The sequence below is a fragment of the Lygodium microphyllum genome, chromosome 4 (genome assembly GCF_053477565.2).
Source record: "Lygodium microphyllum isolate KBCC chromosome 4, Lygodium_microphyllum_v1.1.10, whole genome shotgun sequence".
NCBI classification, from domain to species: domain Eukaryota; kingdom Viridiplantae; phylum Streptophyta; class Polypodiopsida; order Schizaeales; family Lygodiaceae; genus Lygodium; species Lygodium microphyllum.
This window is the reverse complement of record NC_141138.1, coordinates 89,594,083-89,613,387: the sequence shown is the minus strand read 5'-3', so window position 1 is coordinate 89,613,387 and position 19,305 is coordinate 89,594,083. Positions and strand designations below refer to the sequence as shown.

The 19,305-nt window shown below is 41.4% G+C and overlaps 1 protein-coding gene across 3 annotated transcripts in view; it reads right to left on the bottom strand.

The window, feature by feature from the left end:
- LOC148037290 (pyruvate kinase isozyme A, chloroplastic-like) overlaps positions 1-10,550 on the bottom strand; it is a 37,085-nt gene extending 26,535 nt beyond the window's left edge. Inside the window, exons 1-3 of one of the 3 annotated variants that reach the window (XM_087676211.1) lie at positions 10,193-10,550; positions 9,961-10,022; positions 8,874-9,606 (exon numbers count right to left, since the gene is read on the bottom strand). In XM_087676211.1, coding sequence (XP_087532337.1) covers positions 8,874-9,605 — 732 coding nt within the window. In that variant the 5' untranslated portion in view covers position 9,606; positions 9,961-10,022; positions 10,193-10,550. Of the gene's footprint in view, positions 1-8,873; positions 9,607-9,786; positions 9,905-9,960; positions 10,023-10,192 lie in introns of those variants that run through there. The other 2 variants (XM_087676210.1, XM_087676209.1) reach the window with 2 other exon arrangements.
- Positions 10,551-19,305: the final 8,755 nt, after the last annotated feature.

Genomic DNA, 19,305 nt, shown 5'->3' with positions numbered 1-19,305 from the left:
TAAGACAGCATTTCGTACTAGATATTTGGTAATGCCTTTTGGCCTCACTAATGCACCAGCTACTTTTATGAAGCTGATGAATAGTGTGTTACGGCCCTATCTAGGACACTTTGTAGTAGTCTTCTTGGATGATATCTTGATCTTTAGTAAATCAAGAGAAGAACCTTTGGAACACTTACGATTAGTATTCCAATTGTTAAGAACATGTTCCCTTTATGCGAAGAAAACTAAATGTGAATTCTTCGCACAAGAGATCAAATATTTAGAGCATATTATCTCGAAAGAGGGAATCAAGATGGATCCAGAAAAAGTAAGGGCAATTATTGAATGGCCATCTCCAAGAAACCTGGAAGAGCTGCAGATCTTCCTAGGTTTATCTGGATTTTATCGTAGATTCATTCGAGATTATGCAAAGATAGCCGTTCCAATGGCGGACCAACTTAAAGGAAAAGGGAAGAGCTTTAATTGGGGAACAGACCAAAATAAAAGTTTTAAAAAACTTAAGGTAGCTATTGCTACATCTCCAGTACTATTAATTGTGGATCTCCAAAAAACCTGGAAGAGCTGCAGATCTTCCTAGATTTATCTAGATTTTATCGTAGATTCATTCGAGATTATGCCAAGATAGTTGTTCCAATGACGGACCAACTTAAAGGAAAAGGGAAGAGCTTTAATTGGGAAACAGACCAAAATAAAAGTTTTAAAAAACTTAAAGTAGCTATTGCTACAGCTCCAGTACTATTAATTGTGGATCCCAATAAACCATTCGTGGTTGAAGTTGATGCCAGTGATAGGGCAGTAGACACGGTCTTATTACAAGAAGGTCGACCACTTGCTTTTGAAAGCAAGAAATTAGACCATGCAAAACGGAATTATTCTGTTTATGAGAGGGAGCTATGTGCAATAGTACATGCAATGAAGAAATGGAGACACTATCTGTACGGCGCTAAACTTTTGATCTTGTCGGATCATGAAAGCATTAAGTGGCTTAATGACCAACCGGATCTACAAGGGCGTAAAGCCAGATGGGCCGAACTCCTCCAAGAGTTCGACTATGAAATAAGGTATAGAAAGGGAAAGTACAATATAGAGGCTAATGCACTCAGCAGAATGCCCATCATAAATGAATTGAGTTTTACTCAGTTCACTTCCGATTTATTTGAATCCTTAAAAGGGAAATGCCAGGTTGATCCGGCATATTCCAATATATGGAAAGCAATAGAAAATGGGGATCCAAATGGAAGGGCCTCCACTGAGGAAGGAATATTTGAGGATGTTCAACAAGGAAATGGAGCATCAGGGGTTGCTCAAATGGGATTCAAGTGGAAGAATTTTACCATTGATAATGGTTATTTACTCTACAAGGGTAGGGTATGTGTCCCGAAAGATGAAGAAATAAGACGCCAGATACTCTTCGAGTGTCATGATACCCCTAGTGCGGGACATCCAAGAGTTAATAAGACTTATAGTCTTATTAAAATGCAGTTCTATTGGCCTGGAATGAATAAGGACCCCTTGACTATGTGGTCAAATGTAATAAATGCCAGGTTAATAAAGCTAAAAGATTGAAAACGGAAGGACTTCTCCACCCATTAGAGATTCCTTCGGGAAAATGGGAGAGTATCTCCATGGACTTTATTGTCACGTTACCCAGAACACAAAGGGGACACAACTGTGTGGTGATTGTGGATAGGTTAACCAAAATGGCTAGGTTTATTCCAACTTCAACTGATGTTAAAACACCAAAATTGGCTAGATTGTTCATAGAGAACATATACCAATTGTATGGCCTTCTAGCAAATATAGTTTCTGATCGAGATAAAAAATTTAATAGTCAATTTTGGCGTGTTGTATTTAGGAAGTTGGATACTAAACTTAGCATGAGTACGGTGGAGCACCCGCAAACTGATCGGTAAACTGAAAGGGTTAACTAAATCCTTGAAGATATGCTCAAAGCATATGTAAGTAAAAGGCAAACTAATTGGGAAGAGTATCTACTGATAGCAGAGTTTGCATATAATAGTGCCAAGCACTCTTCCACTGGATATAGTCCATTTATGCTAATATATGGGTTTCAACCCAAAGCTCCTCATGCAGTAGGAGCAGCTGCATAAGGAAAAGGTTCAGGCAACCACGGACTTTTTGGAGGATATGAATAATATGTTAAAATTTGCTCAAGAAAATATTAAGAGAGCTCAAAATCGAGCAAGAGCTTATACAGATCCTCATCGAAGAGACATCTCCTTTGAGGAAGGAGAATTGCTCTATCTTAAGGTGCCTGAACAAACTAAAACCATGAAAACGGGATGATGTCCAAAGCTTTCACCTAGGTATTGTGCTCCTTTCACAATACCTAAGAGGGTGGGGGAGAAGGCGTACAAGCTCCAACTACCCATTGGTAGTAAAACACATCCAGTTTTTCATGTAAGTAAGCTAAGAAAGAAGCTGGGTGATATAGATAATCTAATCTTAAATGATAACATTGAGGAGCTATTAGATGACCAATCTAATCCACATGAACCAAAAAGAATTTTAAATGTTCGTAACACACGAACAAGGAATACTATTTATCAAGAATATCTAGTCAAATGGAAAGATTATTCAGAAGAAAGCTCAACATGGGAGCAAGTAAGTACTTTTAAGGAAAAGATTTCCCAATTTACAGTTGGACCTTCCAAGTATCGTTTTCGAGGACGAAACCGATTCTTAAGGGGGAGGAAATGTTACATTTATGGTGTAATATTGGGGGAACAAGTGCAAGAGAAGACCGTCCGGGGGCCTTGGGCACTTGGGCACCCGAATGGGGTCAAGGGGAGTCTAGGAAGTGAGTGAGCTCTAAAATAGTATAACTCACCTTAAGGAGACAGCTGGCGGGGGAGAGACATGACTTGGGAAAAGTCTAGCCAGTACTTCCTAGACTTGGCTGGGAGGAGAAACAGAGACGACTCTCTCATGCTTTATGATTGATAACAGAGGGGGCACTTATGAGAAGTCTCCCGCATCTAATACTGACCGGCATCTAACAATATCGGAGCTAGATCTCCTCAAACAGCGGCAAAGATCCTCCACTCCAGTGACGGCAAAGACCAATGGCGGGTTCAACATCCACTTCTCTTCTTCCGCTACATCAACATCTCATTTTTGCAAGTTTCAGGTGTTTTCAGCTTACTACCCACACCCCTTTTGTGGAGGACATCGCAGTCTCAGCTGTCCCTTGCTGTCATCTACAATCTGGCACCTATTCCCAGCCTTCCACCCACTATTGTGATCACTCTCCATTCAGAAAATAATCTCGTTTTTGCAGATTTCAGGTATTTCAACTTGCTGCCCACACCCCGGATGTGGATGACATCGTGGTCCAAGCTGGCCATTGCTGTCTATAACAATCTCGTGCATGTTTTCAGCCTACCACACACTGTTCAGAGCTGATTTCAGCATACTGATTGCTACTGCTGGTTTTTCCTGCGTTTTTACTCTCTCTCTCTCTCCTGCAGCCTGAATTTTAGTATCTCTCTCCTGCACTGACATCTACATCAGATCTAGCCTTCCTTGGTTGCTTTTTTCCACAAAGATCCTCCTCATCAGAGAAGACAAAGACTGGTGAGAAAGAGGGGTGAAGAATGATTGAAGAGAGATGAGAATGAACAAAGTGGCTGCCTATTTATAGGCATAAGCTATCTAGGGTGGTGCACTATTGTGTGGGCGCCCACTAAAAGAGGTGGCCAAAATGTGGGCACCAACCCTTTTTGGGCTTGCCAATGCAAAACCCTAAATGAAGTATGTGAACTAAAGAAGTGGTTTCTCAACACCCTCTCTCATGCCCAAAAAAGGATGAAGAAAGAGAAGTGAAGAGAGATACGATGAAGAGGTAGAGGATCCCAGAGATCCAAGATTTCCACCTCAAACATAACCTGTAGTAAGGAACAGTAGACGGGATGAACTATAAAACCTGACTCCACCTCGGGAGAGAAGCCACTAGCTCCGTAACTCCATGCTAGAAGGAATTCAAATGCCTCGTCACCAAGTTGCGACTGAACCTCCAACGCCCCGATCTAGGTGGGCTCTAAAGATCCTAGGTATCAAGAGGAGAAATAACTCCTCAAGGACAACCATTCCAAAAGAATAAATGGTGGGTGGCAAACATCATGATGAGGTGTCCCCCTCTGAGGGTGGAGATGCAAGGGCCCCCTCTGAAGCTGAAGTAGAAGCCCCCTCTAAGGGCAAAGAGAGTATATCCCCCTCTGAATCCCCCTTTGTGAGAGAGGGAATCTAAAACTCATGGATCACGAACTCTGAATCATCTGATGACAAAGGAAGTGCCGCCAGTCATGCCGAAGAAGGTATCTAGGGTATCGAAGATATCGAAAAACTCTCAGAGGTGGTCTCTCGATATTGAGTAGTCGAGGGTGGGAAAAAGGGAGACTCAAGCTGAGCCAAGGGTGGGCAATAGTCACTGTCTCTCAATGGAGCGGACTGCAGAGCCAAAGTAATAGAGGGTGTCAAAGAATCATTGTCTCTCGAAGGAGCAGAATGTGGAGGGGATAGATCCAACAATTACCCTTTCTTGGAGGAGTGGACTGTAGAATTGCGGGTGGTTGAGGTGGCATTCCTAAAACCCTAGAAGAGGTAGAAGCAACTGCCATAGCACATTGCACTGGTCGTGAGGAGGCCGTGGTACCACTCGATCCTCCTGGCTCGAAAGGGCTTAGTACACATCGGATGCGTCATATTGCCTTGAGAAAAAAATATGAAAGTCGATGCAAAATAAACTTTGTGGCCCAAAAGTGAGAGGTGGCACATCAAGTGCCTGGGGGTAGACACATATACTCTGGTGGGATAGGGAGCAAAGATCCATGGCGGCAAGCATCGGTGGGGGTTCCGGTGATGCCAAAAGAGGAGCACCTAGTGGTCTGTCCATCTGCCTATGGAGAAGTCATAGCACTAAAGTGTCAACCTGTAAAAGGGTGGGTCGGTGGGTGGGGAAGAGAAGAGTATCTCTCTCTCCTAGTGATGCAGCGAAAATGAAGGGGAAAATCAATAGATGATATCAAACCCGCAATCTATATTTGCCTTCTCACAGGGTCTTTAGCTCTCTGAGCTCCTATGCTCTGACACCATGTCAAAAATAATAGGTATGCTCTAATACCATGTCAAAATAAGCAACAATGCAAAGAGACAGTAGGGTTTGCGGAGAGTAACACAAAGTGTGTATGGCAAACACAGAGAGGAGAAACTCAGAAACAAAAACACAATGATGATGCACTGAATCATGCTATGAGAAGAAAAGCTAATACCACAAAGCCGAAGTTCAAAACATAACTACACTATCCTGTCTGAATCATATGGCAACACCTATGGGAAATCTGCACAATGAACGGAGTGAAACGCAATCCTTTAAGCAATGGGCTATTGAAGAAATCACTAGAAGGTGAAGGACAGCTATCGAGGGAGCGAACCGCAGTCCTCTGATATTGGGGAGTGACTTGGGCAGTAAATGCAAAAACACAAGTCCCAACAACCTCTGTGTGACAGACAAGTGATGCCAAGTGATGGAGGAGGAGCTATGCTACCAAAATGCAAGTGAGGTGGAGCCTAATGGAGAAGGATGCTGACACCAAGTAGATGATCGTGGCGCCAGGTGGAAGATGCTCCAAACGCGAGGCCTGATGCTAGAACAAGGTGCCTGAAGCAGAAGAGGAAAGGTGAAGGCAACCACGAGCTACGAACCGCAATGTCCTCCTAAAGGGTTATGAGGGAAGTGAAAGGGGCTGATGAAAGAAGAGAAGGATGTCGAATGACGGAGGAAGAGGGGTGAAGAATGACTGAAGAGAGATGAGAATGAATGAAGTGATTGCCTATTTATAGGCATAAGCTAACTAGGGTGGTACACCATTGTGTGGGCGCCCACTGAAAAAAGTGGCCAAAATGTGGACACCCGCCCTTTTTGGGACTGCCAATGCAAAACCCTAAATGAAGTGTTTGAACTAAAGAAGTGGTTTCTCAGCATCATGAAGATGTGGACCTCAAGCATGGCACCCATTGATGTCATAGGCTAGAAGCAACCTCAAGCCCCCTTCATCGTCATCATCTTTTCCTGGGGATTGTTAGCTCAATAACAAGGGCAACTATTGGGACTATGGACAAAAATAGGCTATGGTAAGATAAGCATGCACTGCATAGTACTCAAATACCATCTTGGCAATCAGGCACAAATGTGTGTGTGTGTGTATGCACGCGCGCGCGTGCACGCGTGCGTGCGAACAAAAGAAAAATATGCAAAATACTTTTCTTTAGAGAAAGCACCCAAGTACATTTTTAATCGGTACATAGCCTTATCTTCTTGATCCAAATAATATCTAGATAAATATCTTATCTCGTCTAGATATCAAGTCTTTTAGAGGCTATTCATGCATAGGAATCTGATAGGATATGTATCAAGCATGAGAAACATGCTCACATATGAGGTTCGAGAGCTATGAAACATTCAACTCTCGATCCACAAAGTCCTGCCAATCACAACCTTCTGACATCTTTGATCCTTCAAAATCTGCAAGAAAAAACTGCATTTGAGAAAGACTATTGCCCGCAAACTGCCAGTTGCTTCCTCAATGGAGCCTCCATGCAAGCAAGCACAATCAGGCTGAGAAGAGGACTGAAGGGAGGGAAAATGCAGTAGCATAAGATGTCGATGATGGACCAAACACTGAACTGAATGTAAAGGAGGCTGAAGTCATCACCGCCATGTCAGTGTCATTGCCAGACTGCAAAAGCATGATGGGAGAGAGACCTGACTGAGGAGAAACAAGAGAGAAGATGGTGGTGGTGGTGGTGGTGGTGGTGGTTGGATTAGATCTCCAACAACATGACCATGAACAAATGAGCCAATAGAAGGAGAAGGCTAGTGAAGTGTAATGATAGCCTATAGGCACAATGGAGAGAGACCCTATAAATAGGGAATGATCAGCAAATTGGCTGATATATCATAAAACAGGTTGAACCTGGTAGCAGAATGCAATGACCTGCCCGGAATAATGGCTGCCCAGCCATAAAGTGTGCCACCCAGCCTTTCTGGCCATGAAATGCAGAGGAACAACTGCTGCTGGAGTAACATGTGGCACACTTGACACATGGTGGACAGGCCCAAAAAGGTCATGGACAAGCAAGAGAATGCAATGCACAGAACTGAGATCTCCGCCGCACGTGCCTAGGATGTGCATTGCTGCTATACTCAAAAGACTGTGCCAAAGCTCCAATAGTCCTCACCAAACTCTAGCAGAGGCTCACAATCAAGAGATGGACACAGAAGAAGACAGATAAAAACCTGTCTGCTAACACTAAGGAGAGTAATGATTTGCACGTATGCAGATGTTAGGAGTTTTGTCACCACAACTACCATGGTCAGTGAGCAACTTAGGGAAAAGCACCGATGAGCAAAGCTGGACCGTTTGAAAAGTTGACACCACATGTCACAATAAGGATTGGAGTTCATAATAGTGAGGATTGCTCATTGTCTTGAGCAAGACTCCTCACTGACAAATCCACCTGGCATCCCTAATCCATTGCTGGACATTCCATTCCATATATTGCTCTCTAATTAAAAAGGATAAAGGAATACCTGCAACGGGGACCAATCTATGTCTTGGTATCAAGTAGGAGCATTCTAGCTCCCTGTGGTTGTGAGTTCTTTAGCTGATTTGCTGATTCGTTCACGTGTCTTAATGTGATGTTACTGACCTATAATTAATTCTATAGGCCAGTTTCACAGTCACTAGACTTTTGCAAGCTCATCCTTTGCTAGAGGGTGCCATCAAACACCTGCTTGTATTGTCACAGACACCCTCATGCTCCACGGAACTCTCTCTCTCTCTCTCTCTCTCTCTCTCTCTCTCTCTCTCTCTCTCAGTCAGTTTAAAGGTCTGATCTTGCATCCAAGCAAAGTCATGTACTAATCTGTAGCCAGCTGTCCAACCTCCCACGGGTCTCTTGACTCCGTATTTGGAGTATCTTATCCCCATAGTGCACAAAAGATCCCTGTTCTGCCCCATCTCTTACCTGAGTCGAGAAGGAAGCTCGGACATGATATTTTACCCTGATCTAGCTTCCTTTATCGCATCAATCTCTGGTCAGGCAGCATGCATCCTATCAGCCACCCCTCTATATCCTGGGCATCTCTCCTCTCACTGAAGAGCAACCAAAAATGCTCTAGCTGCCCCTTCCTAACCCCTTCCCTCCCTCCTGGGGGAGTCTTTCTCCTCTTCTTTTTGCAAAGAAGTATGAATTAATGTGCAATATTTATATAAGGGCCTTGTAGCCAACCAAGCACGCTCAAAGATAGGTAGAAAACAAAAGATGGAGCCAAAAGGCTACAAAAAACACAATGCAACAGGAATAGAAGAAGGGGATCATGAAGCAGGCGGAGTCAGGGTGGTGCAGATGATACCCATCTATGGAGCAGCCCCTACTTGAGGATCAACCCTCCCCCCCCCCCCCAAAGGATGTGGTAGCATGCATCCAGTAAGAAAACAATTAACTGATTCATCTGGCTTCAAACCACCCATTTTCAACTTGAACCAAGCTGTACAGACCCTAAACATGCTAATGCAAAGACTGATAACACTATGTTGCTCTTTTTTTCCCCCTTGTAAGCAAGTGGCTACCGCAGTGGTAAAGAACTTGTTTTATCAACCCAAAAAGACAGGTTCAAATCTCTTTTTTTTAATCCCTAATACTGGATGATGGCCATACAAGTGTAGGAAATGAACTTCAGACCTTTTAGTCACTATTGATGGCATTCAACCTAGAAACAAACGAACTACAGCATGCACTACATCTTTACAACTTTTACTTAAATCCATACAAGATTGTTTTCTTACCTCAGCTTTTGTGGAAGCTGCCCCTCCAAGTTCCCCCATGTGAATTTCACTGCCTTCTGTGTCCATCATGATGGCAACAGCATATCCCTTCTCTGAGTTGAGCTTTCGTACACTCCTGATGACATTTTGATGCCACTCCCGTGTTCCATGGCACATATTGATTCTAGCAACATTCATGCCTCCCATGGCCAGTGCTTCTAGCTGATGGAACTGGCATGATGCTGGACCAATAGTGCAAACCAACTTTGTCCTCCTTGTACTCCGGAACCCGTTCTCCTTCAATTCTGCTTCTGATACGGCATCTACTTCAATGCTGGATGAAGGACTAGACACAATGGTGGAGGAAGGACCAGACACATTGGTATTTGGCATTGCCTCCTCCTCCACAGACACTCTAGAGGAGCCATTCATCACAAAAGGCGTACCATTACTTGCTTTGGCAGGCTGTACCTCGATATGGTCATCTACATCTACGGTACCTTTATCCAAATCAAGCACCGCAAATGTTGATGTTCTCCTGTCTGCTCTGGTCCTTTGCAGGTCATCCATTATCGCAGTCAAGCCAGACCCATCTTTTCTGTTGTTGAATATGAGATATTGCTTTCTTAGGCCAGAGAAGGAAGAAGGGCTGCTTGAAGGAAGGTATGTTCTCGTACCACGAGGTAGCACTTCAGCAGGCTGTCTGGATGTATAAGGGCATGAATGCAGGAAGGCTTGCACCGCCTGTGTCATGCTGGAACGGATGAACCGATGTAAGAACTCAAATCAGGGGTTGGAACAATCAAATGACAGCTGAATCATAAAGAAGTGATAGAGAAACAATCAGATATAATCTGGTTGCGGCTTGAAAAACACAATAGCTGACAGAAAGAACGAGAAAGAGAACAGACAGCAATAAGGAAGTGAAATTTACCTGATCGGACCGCATGAACACTCACAATTCATGAGACACGATGTGAAACTTTACATGATTAAAACTAGATAGAGAGAGCAAACAGCAATAAAGAAGAGAAATTGATCTGATTGGGCTGCATTACTACTACCAATTCATAAGACACTAAGAGCAAGAAAGAAGTTAAAATTTTACCTGCTTGGAACTGGGAAAAGAGAACAAAGAGCAATAAAAAAAGAGAAATCTATCTGATTGGACTGCACCACTGACAATTCATCAGACAAACAGCAATACAGAAGCGAAATTTACCAGATTGGAACTAGAAAGACAGAACAAACAGCAATAAAGAAAAGAAATCTATCTGATTGGACTGCAACTACCAGTGACAATTCATGAGACAAAGAACGAGAAAGAAGTGAAATTTTACCTGATTGGAACTGGATCACCAAGAGAGATGTTTTTGATGATTGGCCCGGAGGGAGAGGGGGGGGGAGAGGTTCCAGAACAAGGTGGAAGTCACTGTGATCGAATCGATTCCAACGAAGAGACTAGATATGGAGAGAGTAGAAGAAGAAGAAGTTTCTGTAAGGCGAGAGGGGAAGGAGCTGCAGTAAGGTGTAAAAGGAAGTGGGAGAGAGAAAGGAGGCAACAGATTCACATGCAAGAGGGAGTGACGCGAACACGTGGACGGCGCAGACAGCACGGCTGAATGGCAGCCATTGATTTTGCATTTGATGCGCTAAGTAAAGGACCAAGGGTGAAAGTCGTGTGTGTGGGGGAGCAGCGACCGAAGAAAACCGTGCGGAGGACGAAAAGGGCCAAAAAGGCATCGAAATATCTCTCCCCTTCTACCCCACTCACACCCCCTTGTCTCCGGTGCCATGGGCATATGCTGTTCCTTTGTTCCACCCGCTCCCTCTCACACTTGTCTTAGGTAACTAGAGGAGAGTCTCCACTCGACTGCCCAAACAACGTGATCAAAATTCTCCATGCATTCCTCCCTCCCACGCATTAGGCACAATGGTGCCAACAAGTCACAAAATTCCTATGTCGACATCACATTTTGGTTAACATATCAGAGTGCACGAAGAGAGGAACATATCAAAGTGCACGAACCGGCAAGTAGTCATGACAATATAAGATATCTCATTGGTGTAAAATGATTTCTTTTCGCGAAATGAAGGACGATGACAATTGACATGTGCATGTGAGCTAGAACATGTAAGTGTGATTATGTTTACTCATCAACATCGTTATACACCATGTGCACGAGGTATCACAAGGGCTTGGCTTGAAAGTTATAGATCAACGCAATAAATTTGTCAATAACTGACGTGGGAATATGATCTAGAATTTTAAATGTAGTGTAGCCTTCAAAACATCTTATAGTCCAGTTCCATGCAATTAATCAATCAAACATACCTCATGTGGATTATGGTCCAACATCTAATTACCTATCCAATCGTCTTCAAAAAAAAATCTTGAAAATAATAGATTTGTAGAGGTCTTAACAATCCACCAAAAAGGAAAGGTGAATCTATAATGTGAAGCTATTTATATGTGTAGACATATGTAACCATCATGCATGCAAGTCCTTATATAGGAACAAGTGTACGTGCATGCACGGTATGTGTGTGTGTGTGTGTTGTTAAAAAGTTAAGGTGTAAAAGAAATTGCAAACGCTTACCCAATTGAATGTTTAGGTTAAGATATACAAAAATGGCACTATAAATTGATATATCCCAAAAAAGACTTCATTTGGCATGCATCTCAATAAAAATTGAGTGATGATCCATGTGACTCCAAAAGGTAAACATGGTGAGAGACAATGGCAAAGAGGGGGAACTTTAATATTAAAAATATTATGGATGACAAGATGAAAAGATCATCTTTCATGTATTAAATTCATTCAACATTCAACCCAGTTAAGCTTCCGATGTGAACAAATCCATCATTATAACAAAAAATGTGTTGCAGAGGAGAAAATACCAAACCCCAAGAACAAATGCAATGGCCTGGCCAAATTTCTAGAAAATTAGTTTTATAGAGGTCACCAAAAATGAGATGTGATAGTAATTAGAAAATCCCATTTTTTACAAACATCAACATTTCAAAAACTAAGATTCAATGTCCGATCCCTAGATGCAGATATGTAAATCCATATTATTTACTACTATATTGGTAAATAACATGTCAAATATAATTCCAAATGCTATGTGGAAAGTGTATCATACTCCTTTGGCCTCTTCTTCTTTATATCACAACCTATCAAACCTCAATCTTCTATAAGCACTCTGAATCTTCATGCATTTATAGTTGGCTAATTAATGGAATCACATATCAACTAGAAGAGGTACACTTATTCTCAAGAAACAATTGGTATCCTATTATTGGCAAGAAGAGGCAAACCAAGGTTTTTTCAAAGCCATGCCTTCTCTCATGCTCAAGTCATCTCTCTCTCTCTCTCTCTCTCTCTCTCTCTCTCTCTCTCTCTCTCTCTCTCTCTCTCTCTCTCTCTCTCTCTCTCTCTCTCTCTCTCTCTCTCTCTCTCTCTCTCTCTCTCTCTCTCTCTCTCTCTCTCTCTCTCTCTCATGCATCATCAACAAACTATTCCAAGCTTGTGTAAATTGGAGATGCCTTGGGCCTAGAGGTATAAAAGGAGGTGGAGATTGCCAATCCCTAACTAGAGATGCAAAGATTGAGGTTATGTTTGGGCCAAGGTCAGAGGACATCAAGGAACGAGGGAGAATCAATCATTGTTGAGTATCTCTGAAAACATCATGCATGCCATGGTGCAACACATAAGAATTGCATTTATGGTTTATGTCAACCTTGAAAAGGTCAATTTTCATTTGTAGGCTCTTCTCAAAGGCTATTTTTTATGTTTTATGAGTCTTTATTTCTATTGCTCATCATGTGATGTATCTGTTTTGGCTAGAACCTTTTGCATTTCCTTCTATGAAGATACATCAAGATGCACCCTCTTTATCATGCATGCATTTTGGTCTTGTTGTTGCCTCAAACTTTGTGGTCATGAATTTTATCACTTCTTATAGGATAGATTACTTAAAGGGCATGGTTAAGTTTACATAACTCTAGATGCCTTGTGGGATGTAAATACTATTTGAATTGGTTATCCACCAATTGCATGGTTAGATTTGTGTAAACTACTTTTATACCCTTTTTGAACAAGACCACAAGGTTAAATGCATATACTTCCTCGTGCAAGTCACCATTCAAATGTGCAAATTTAATGTACAACTAATGTAAATTCCAACCATTACGAGTTTCTAATGCACGAATTCTATAAAATAACATCACACAGCAAGTGGGAGTAAAGATCTCATGAAAGTCATTGTCCTTTTGTTGAGTATAATTATTTGCCACAAATCTAGGCCTATAACAATCAACACTACCATCTAGTTAACATATCAACTTATAACTCTAATTAATACCAATGTCCTTTTTGCTAGGAGACAAGTCACATGAGGACCATGTGCCATTCTTGACAATAGCATCATATTGAGATTGCATAGCAGCCATTTAATTTTTTAAATTTTGTGCATCCTCAAAAGAAAAAGGCTTATCTTAGAAAATAAACAAGAGGGAAGAGAGGTGAAGAGACAAAAAGCACACACACAAAAGCAATGGAGACTTGAGCACACAGAGAGATAGGGCCGAAGTTTTCTTCTTCCACTTAAAATAACTAAGTCTACAACATGATAGTCCAAGCTGCATAATCACTGGCATATCCTCATGTTGGTCACTTAACACACCAATGAATAATATCGTGCCACATCACCAAGACACATAGTAGATGCCAGCCCATGTAGAGCTCGATATCTCAACACTCCCCCTCGAGCTTAGCATGAGCTCTTGCATTCCAAGCATAGTCGTGAATGAAGCTTCTCAGCTCCCAAGGCCTTAGTGAAAATATCAACACCTTGATCCTCTGTGCTAACATAAACCAAGTCAATATCACATGCTAGGATCTGCTCTTGAATGAAATGGTAATGGACCTCTATGCATTTGGTCCATGCATGATACACTGGGTTTCTAGCCAATTGAATGCTACTAAGGCTATCATAGTAGATGATAATCTTTTTATCCACCTACATTCCCAAATCACCAAGTAGCTTACATAACCAAGCTATCTCACATGCTGCAATTGCAGCACTTTTGTGCTCTACCTCTGTACTAGGTAAGGAAACTATCAGTTGTTTCTTGCTACTCCAAGTAATGTTAGCACTCCTAAAGGATAACATAAAACTACTAGTAGATCTCTTGTCTAAAATATTGCTAGGCCTATCTGCATCTATGTAACCATGCAAATCCAATGGTACACTTGCACCATAGAATAATGTATAGTCCAATGTGGACTTGACATGGCATAATGTGCACATCACTGCATTTAAATGTGGCTTCTGTGGAAGCTGCATAAACAGACTCTCCAAACCAACTATATAATTTAGGTCTAGCCTAGTGATCGTCACATTGATAAGGCTACCCATGCTCTTCCAATACATAGTGACATCCTCAATCAAGTCACCATCATGTGCACTAATCTTAGCATTAACATCCAAATATAGAAATAGGCTTGCAATCATCCATACCATACTTCTTCAACATATGCAATGCATAATGTCTTTGTGATAACCATAGACCCTCTGGAGCCCTGATTATCTCTCTGCCAAGAAAATAACACAACTCTTCCAAATTCTCCATCTCAAACTCACCCTTGAGAAGACCATTCACATTGTCAATCTCTATCTCAATATCACCCACAATGATAAAATCATCCGCATATATAGTAATGACCACAATATCTGCATTACTCTCGTATATGTAGAGTGAGTGATCAGCTTGTGCTCTGTGAAATCAATACTGACAAGGTATTCTACAATCCTATAATGCCATGGCCTAGGTGCTTGCTTCAGCCCATACAAGGCCTTAAGAAGCATGCATGCATAATTTGGATGAATCTCATCTATGTAACCATGTCGTTGCTCCATATAAACTTCATCTTGTAACTCCCCGAGCAAAAATGCATTTTCTACATCCATTTGATGCATGATCCAACCCTTTGATGCAGACACTGCTATGATAGCTATTATAATGGTCATTTCAGCCACCAGATCAAAAGTCTCCTCATAATCAATATCATGAGTTTGTGCATACCCTTTGGTAACTAATCATGCATTATAGTGCTCAATAGATCCATCTGACTTATGCTTAACCTTGTAAACCCATTTGCAACCAAAAGTTTTCTTACCTTTAAGTAAGGGTATCAACCCCCATGTGACATTATCCATTAGTGCAACCATTTCTTCATCCATAGCATAATCCCAATACTCATTACCCATTGCATCCTCAAAATAATGGATCCCACATCTTGCACAACCTTAGCCATGTATACATAGTGATGAGCTATATAGCTATCATATGTCAATCTTACTGCATTGGCTTTCTCACTCTACTTGACCTGTGTGGACCTGGATCACTACTAGGTGCTTTAGTATCCTCTTATGCCTTCCGCACACCAAGTGTTTTTATAGATAGAATCCTAAACTCTTCATCTAAGCTCTGCTCATCAGAGCTATAAGAATCAACATCAACATAAGAGAAACTTGATGAAACATATGTCACAATAGGTGATTCCCCAACTTTCTCTTTACCTTTTCTCGACATCTGTGATGGAGTAACTTGTGACCTCAATCTACTACTCTAAGGTCTATCAATAAAACCATCCTTGATGACCATATGCTTGGTATTAGCATTGGTTGCTCCATCAGTTAGATCTAGACCTTTATCAAATGGTAATAAGGACAACTTTTTTACATGGGGACTTGCATGATGAGATCTATATGCAACAGCCCAAGGGCTTTGAAGAAAAAGGTAGGGAACACCTAGTGTGTAAGTTGAGAAAGAGCCTTTATGGAAACGTGTGTGTTGCTTGCTTTCCAAGTTTACTTGCTTCACATACTTTATGCATCCTATCTACTCTAAACTTAGGCAAGCCATTCTTGTAATATTTGGCACATGCACCACATTAGACAAGTACTTAGTTTTGCCATCATTCATACTCGGAGTAACATTTTTAACATGAGTAATGGGGTAAGTTGTATCATCCCATGTCTCCACATAGCTTGAAGACTCTCAACTGTTCATCTCTCTAAACCACTCTTGATGAGAATTCATGTGGTTGGAGGTACTTGAATCTACATACCATACATTAGTCTTTGATGAACCATTAGTAGTCACAATATTCATAAAATGTTGCATGGCAAATAACTATTTACTTCTATCATTATTGCTTATGCTATTAGATGCATAATTATCTTGCCGCTTTTTCCCATTTCTAATTTGTCTTCTTTTTTAAGTAATTTTTAGAAATGTGGCCTTTCTCATTGAAGGGAGTGAGTCTGGAGTGGAAATATGCATGGGAAAGTAAGAGCTATGGTGGAAGGAGCAATAGCAAAAAAGAGATAGAGACAAGATGTGGGAACTCCAACAGTCACAATGTTGTGTAATCGACCTTTCCTTTATTTACATGTCACTAAAATAATAAAGAATGAAGTGATAGTGATGAGCATCCACCACATGCAATGTACATGTGTGCAAGTACTATCAGTGTAGTATTACATGGGTGGCTAGGCATAGGTGCCTTTATCCCCAATAATCTCCCACTTAAAGGTGAATGTGTCCCTAGTGAGGAGAGAACAAGAAAGAAGTGACAGTAAAAATGTACATAAGACAAAAGGATGAGAAACGACATCATCTCATCCAATGCCCATCAACTTCCTAAGAAAGGTAAAATGCTCCCTTGAGAAACTTTTCGTAAGCAGATTGCAAGATTTTGGTTAGTCAAGATCTTAACAAGGTCAACAGACTAGTTCTTAATGACCTCTGTGATGAAGTGGTAATGCACCTCAATGTGTTTCATCTTTGCATGGAAGACTGGATTCTTGGCTAACTAAATAGCACTTATAGAATCCAAATGCAGTGTAGGAACCACATCAGTAATACCAAGGTTGTGCCACCAAATGGCCTAACTAGAGAGCCTCTTTGTAAGCCTTAGTGGGACTACAACATGCTTGGCCTTGGTAGTAGAGAGGGCCGTGTATTTTTGCACCTTGGATATCCAAGAAACAGCACCTCTAGCAAATGTGAAGGCATAGCTAGAGGTGGACTTCATATTGTTTGCATGTCTTACATAATCAAAGTTAGTGTACCACCCTGTGACCCCTGTATCCTGGCCACCATAACATATGCAAATATTTGTTATGCCCTTTAGGTACCTCATGATACCCTTGATGGCATCCTAGTGTCGTTTGCCAGGTGTAGCCATATAGCCTGCCACAACTCCCACTATAAATGCTATGTCAAGATGAGTGGCTGTTACGGCACACATTAAACTGCCCATGACACATGCATAAGGGATCTTGGCCATCTTGGTCTTCTACTCATCAAACTCTGGACAATCAGCCTAACTAACCTTCACATAAGAAGGTAAATGATAACCAATAGGCTTACCATCTTGCATATGAAACTGCTCAAGGACTTTCTAGATATACTCATTCTATGACAGATAAAGAAGCCCCTTAGAGCGATCACGCATGATGCACATCCCAAGGATATGTGAGACATGTCCCATGTCCTTCATCTCAAAGCTTTCCTTGAGCTAAGTTTTCAAGGCATATAGCTCATCCTGAGCTCTCCCACACCACCAATAATCATATCATTGACATAGGGTACAAAAATTATAAGGTTACCATCACGAGCCTTCTTTTGTATAAACACGAATCCATAGCACTACAACTATATCCTTGTGAATGTATAAAAGCATAAAACTTGTGGTATCATTCCCTAGGTGTCTACTTAAGGCCATAAAGGCTCTTTCTCAACTTAGGTGTTCCCTACCTTTTTCTTCAAAGACCTTGGGCTGCTGCATATAGATCTCATCATGCAAGTCCCCATGTAAAAAATTTGTCCTTATTACCATTTGATAAAGGCCAAGATCTAGTTGATTGAGCAACCAATGCTAGTACCAAGCATAAGGTCATCATTTTGACCATAGAAGAAAATATTTCATTGAATTCAACACCATATTCCTACTTGAAATCCTTAGCTACCAATCTAGTCTTATAAGGAGCTTGGGGTGTCCATGGATACTTTTTTAGATTGTATATCCACTTGCATGGCACTACCTTCTTGCCACTAGGCAAAGGAACCAAATCCCACATATGCTTAGTTTATAAGGAGTCAAAGTTTGATTGCATAGCCATGTCCCATAAGTAACTATTATCTTGGTGCACGACCTCATCATAAGAGAGAGACTCATCTGCATCTGTCACCATAACATAATCCATGGAGGGCATAAAGTGCTCGAGTGTCTCAAAGCAGATTGATCTTGCACAACAAGTAGGGCCTAGGCCATTGGAGCATCAATGGCTACAAGCTATCTAGCTGACTGTATGGGAGCAAGAGGCTCCTCTTGAAAGATCATCTCATGTACTTGAACCACCTAGTCAGGTAGCTTATGCATCTTTTTCTCATGGAAAAAGACATCTGAGGTGCGGATAACCTTGCAAGCCTACAAATCCCATAGGCGATAGTCCATATCACTTGCATCCCCATAACCAATAAAGATGCATTTCACAGACTTAGGATCCATCATATTGTGCTTGTCCTTGGGAACATGGTAGGATGCCTCAAAACCAAGGACATGCAAATGAGCATATGATAGAGGTTTTCTAGTCCATACCTCCTTTGCAATGTGGCAATCAATAGTAGTGCAAGTGAACATGTTAATCAAGTATATGGTAGTAATAACTGCCTCAGGCCAAAAGTATTAGCTAAGCATACTATGGACTCTCTTCTAAATTGTTTTATTCATGCATTCAACAATACCATTCTCGAGAGGGATGTAGGGGGTGATCAATTGATGCTTAATACCCCGCTCATCAAAAAATTTCTCAAAAGTTTTTGAGATATACTCATCCCCATTATCTGACCTTAGGCATTTTAGCCTATACCCAAACTAGTTCTCAATAAGAGTAAGCCAATGCTAAAAGGTAGACAAGACATCCGATTTTTGCTTAATAGGAAAATCCCAAACCTTATGTGAGTAATCAACAATGAATGTGACAAAGTACTTTGCACCACCTAGCAATTGACACGGCATGGGACCACATACATCCAAATGAATAAGAACCAAAGGCTCACCCATGTGCTTCATGCCAGACTTCTTTTATGTACTATGTGTTTGCCTGCTATATAAACAATGATCATGAGACTCAAAACACATAATATAGGGGTTGATGTTACTGCAAACTAGTAAGCATTTTCATTCCTTTCAAAGACATATGTCCAAGGTGACGATGCTAAAGAGATACATGCAAAATTGCAACCACAACCAAAATATGGTCAGCTAACCCAAATACAAGCAAACAATAGAGGGTACTAGACTTAGCGCCACATATAATAACAAGGCCTCCATGGGAAATTGTCCATGAGGACAACATAACTTGCATAATCCAA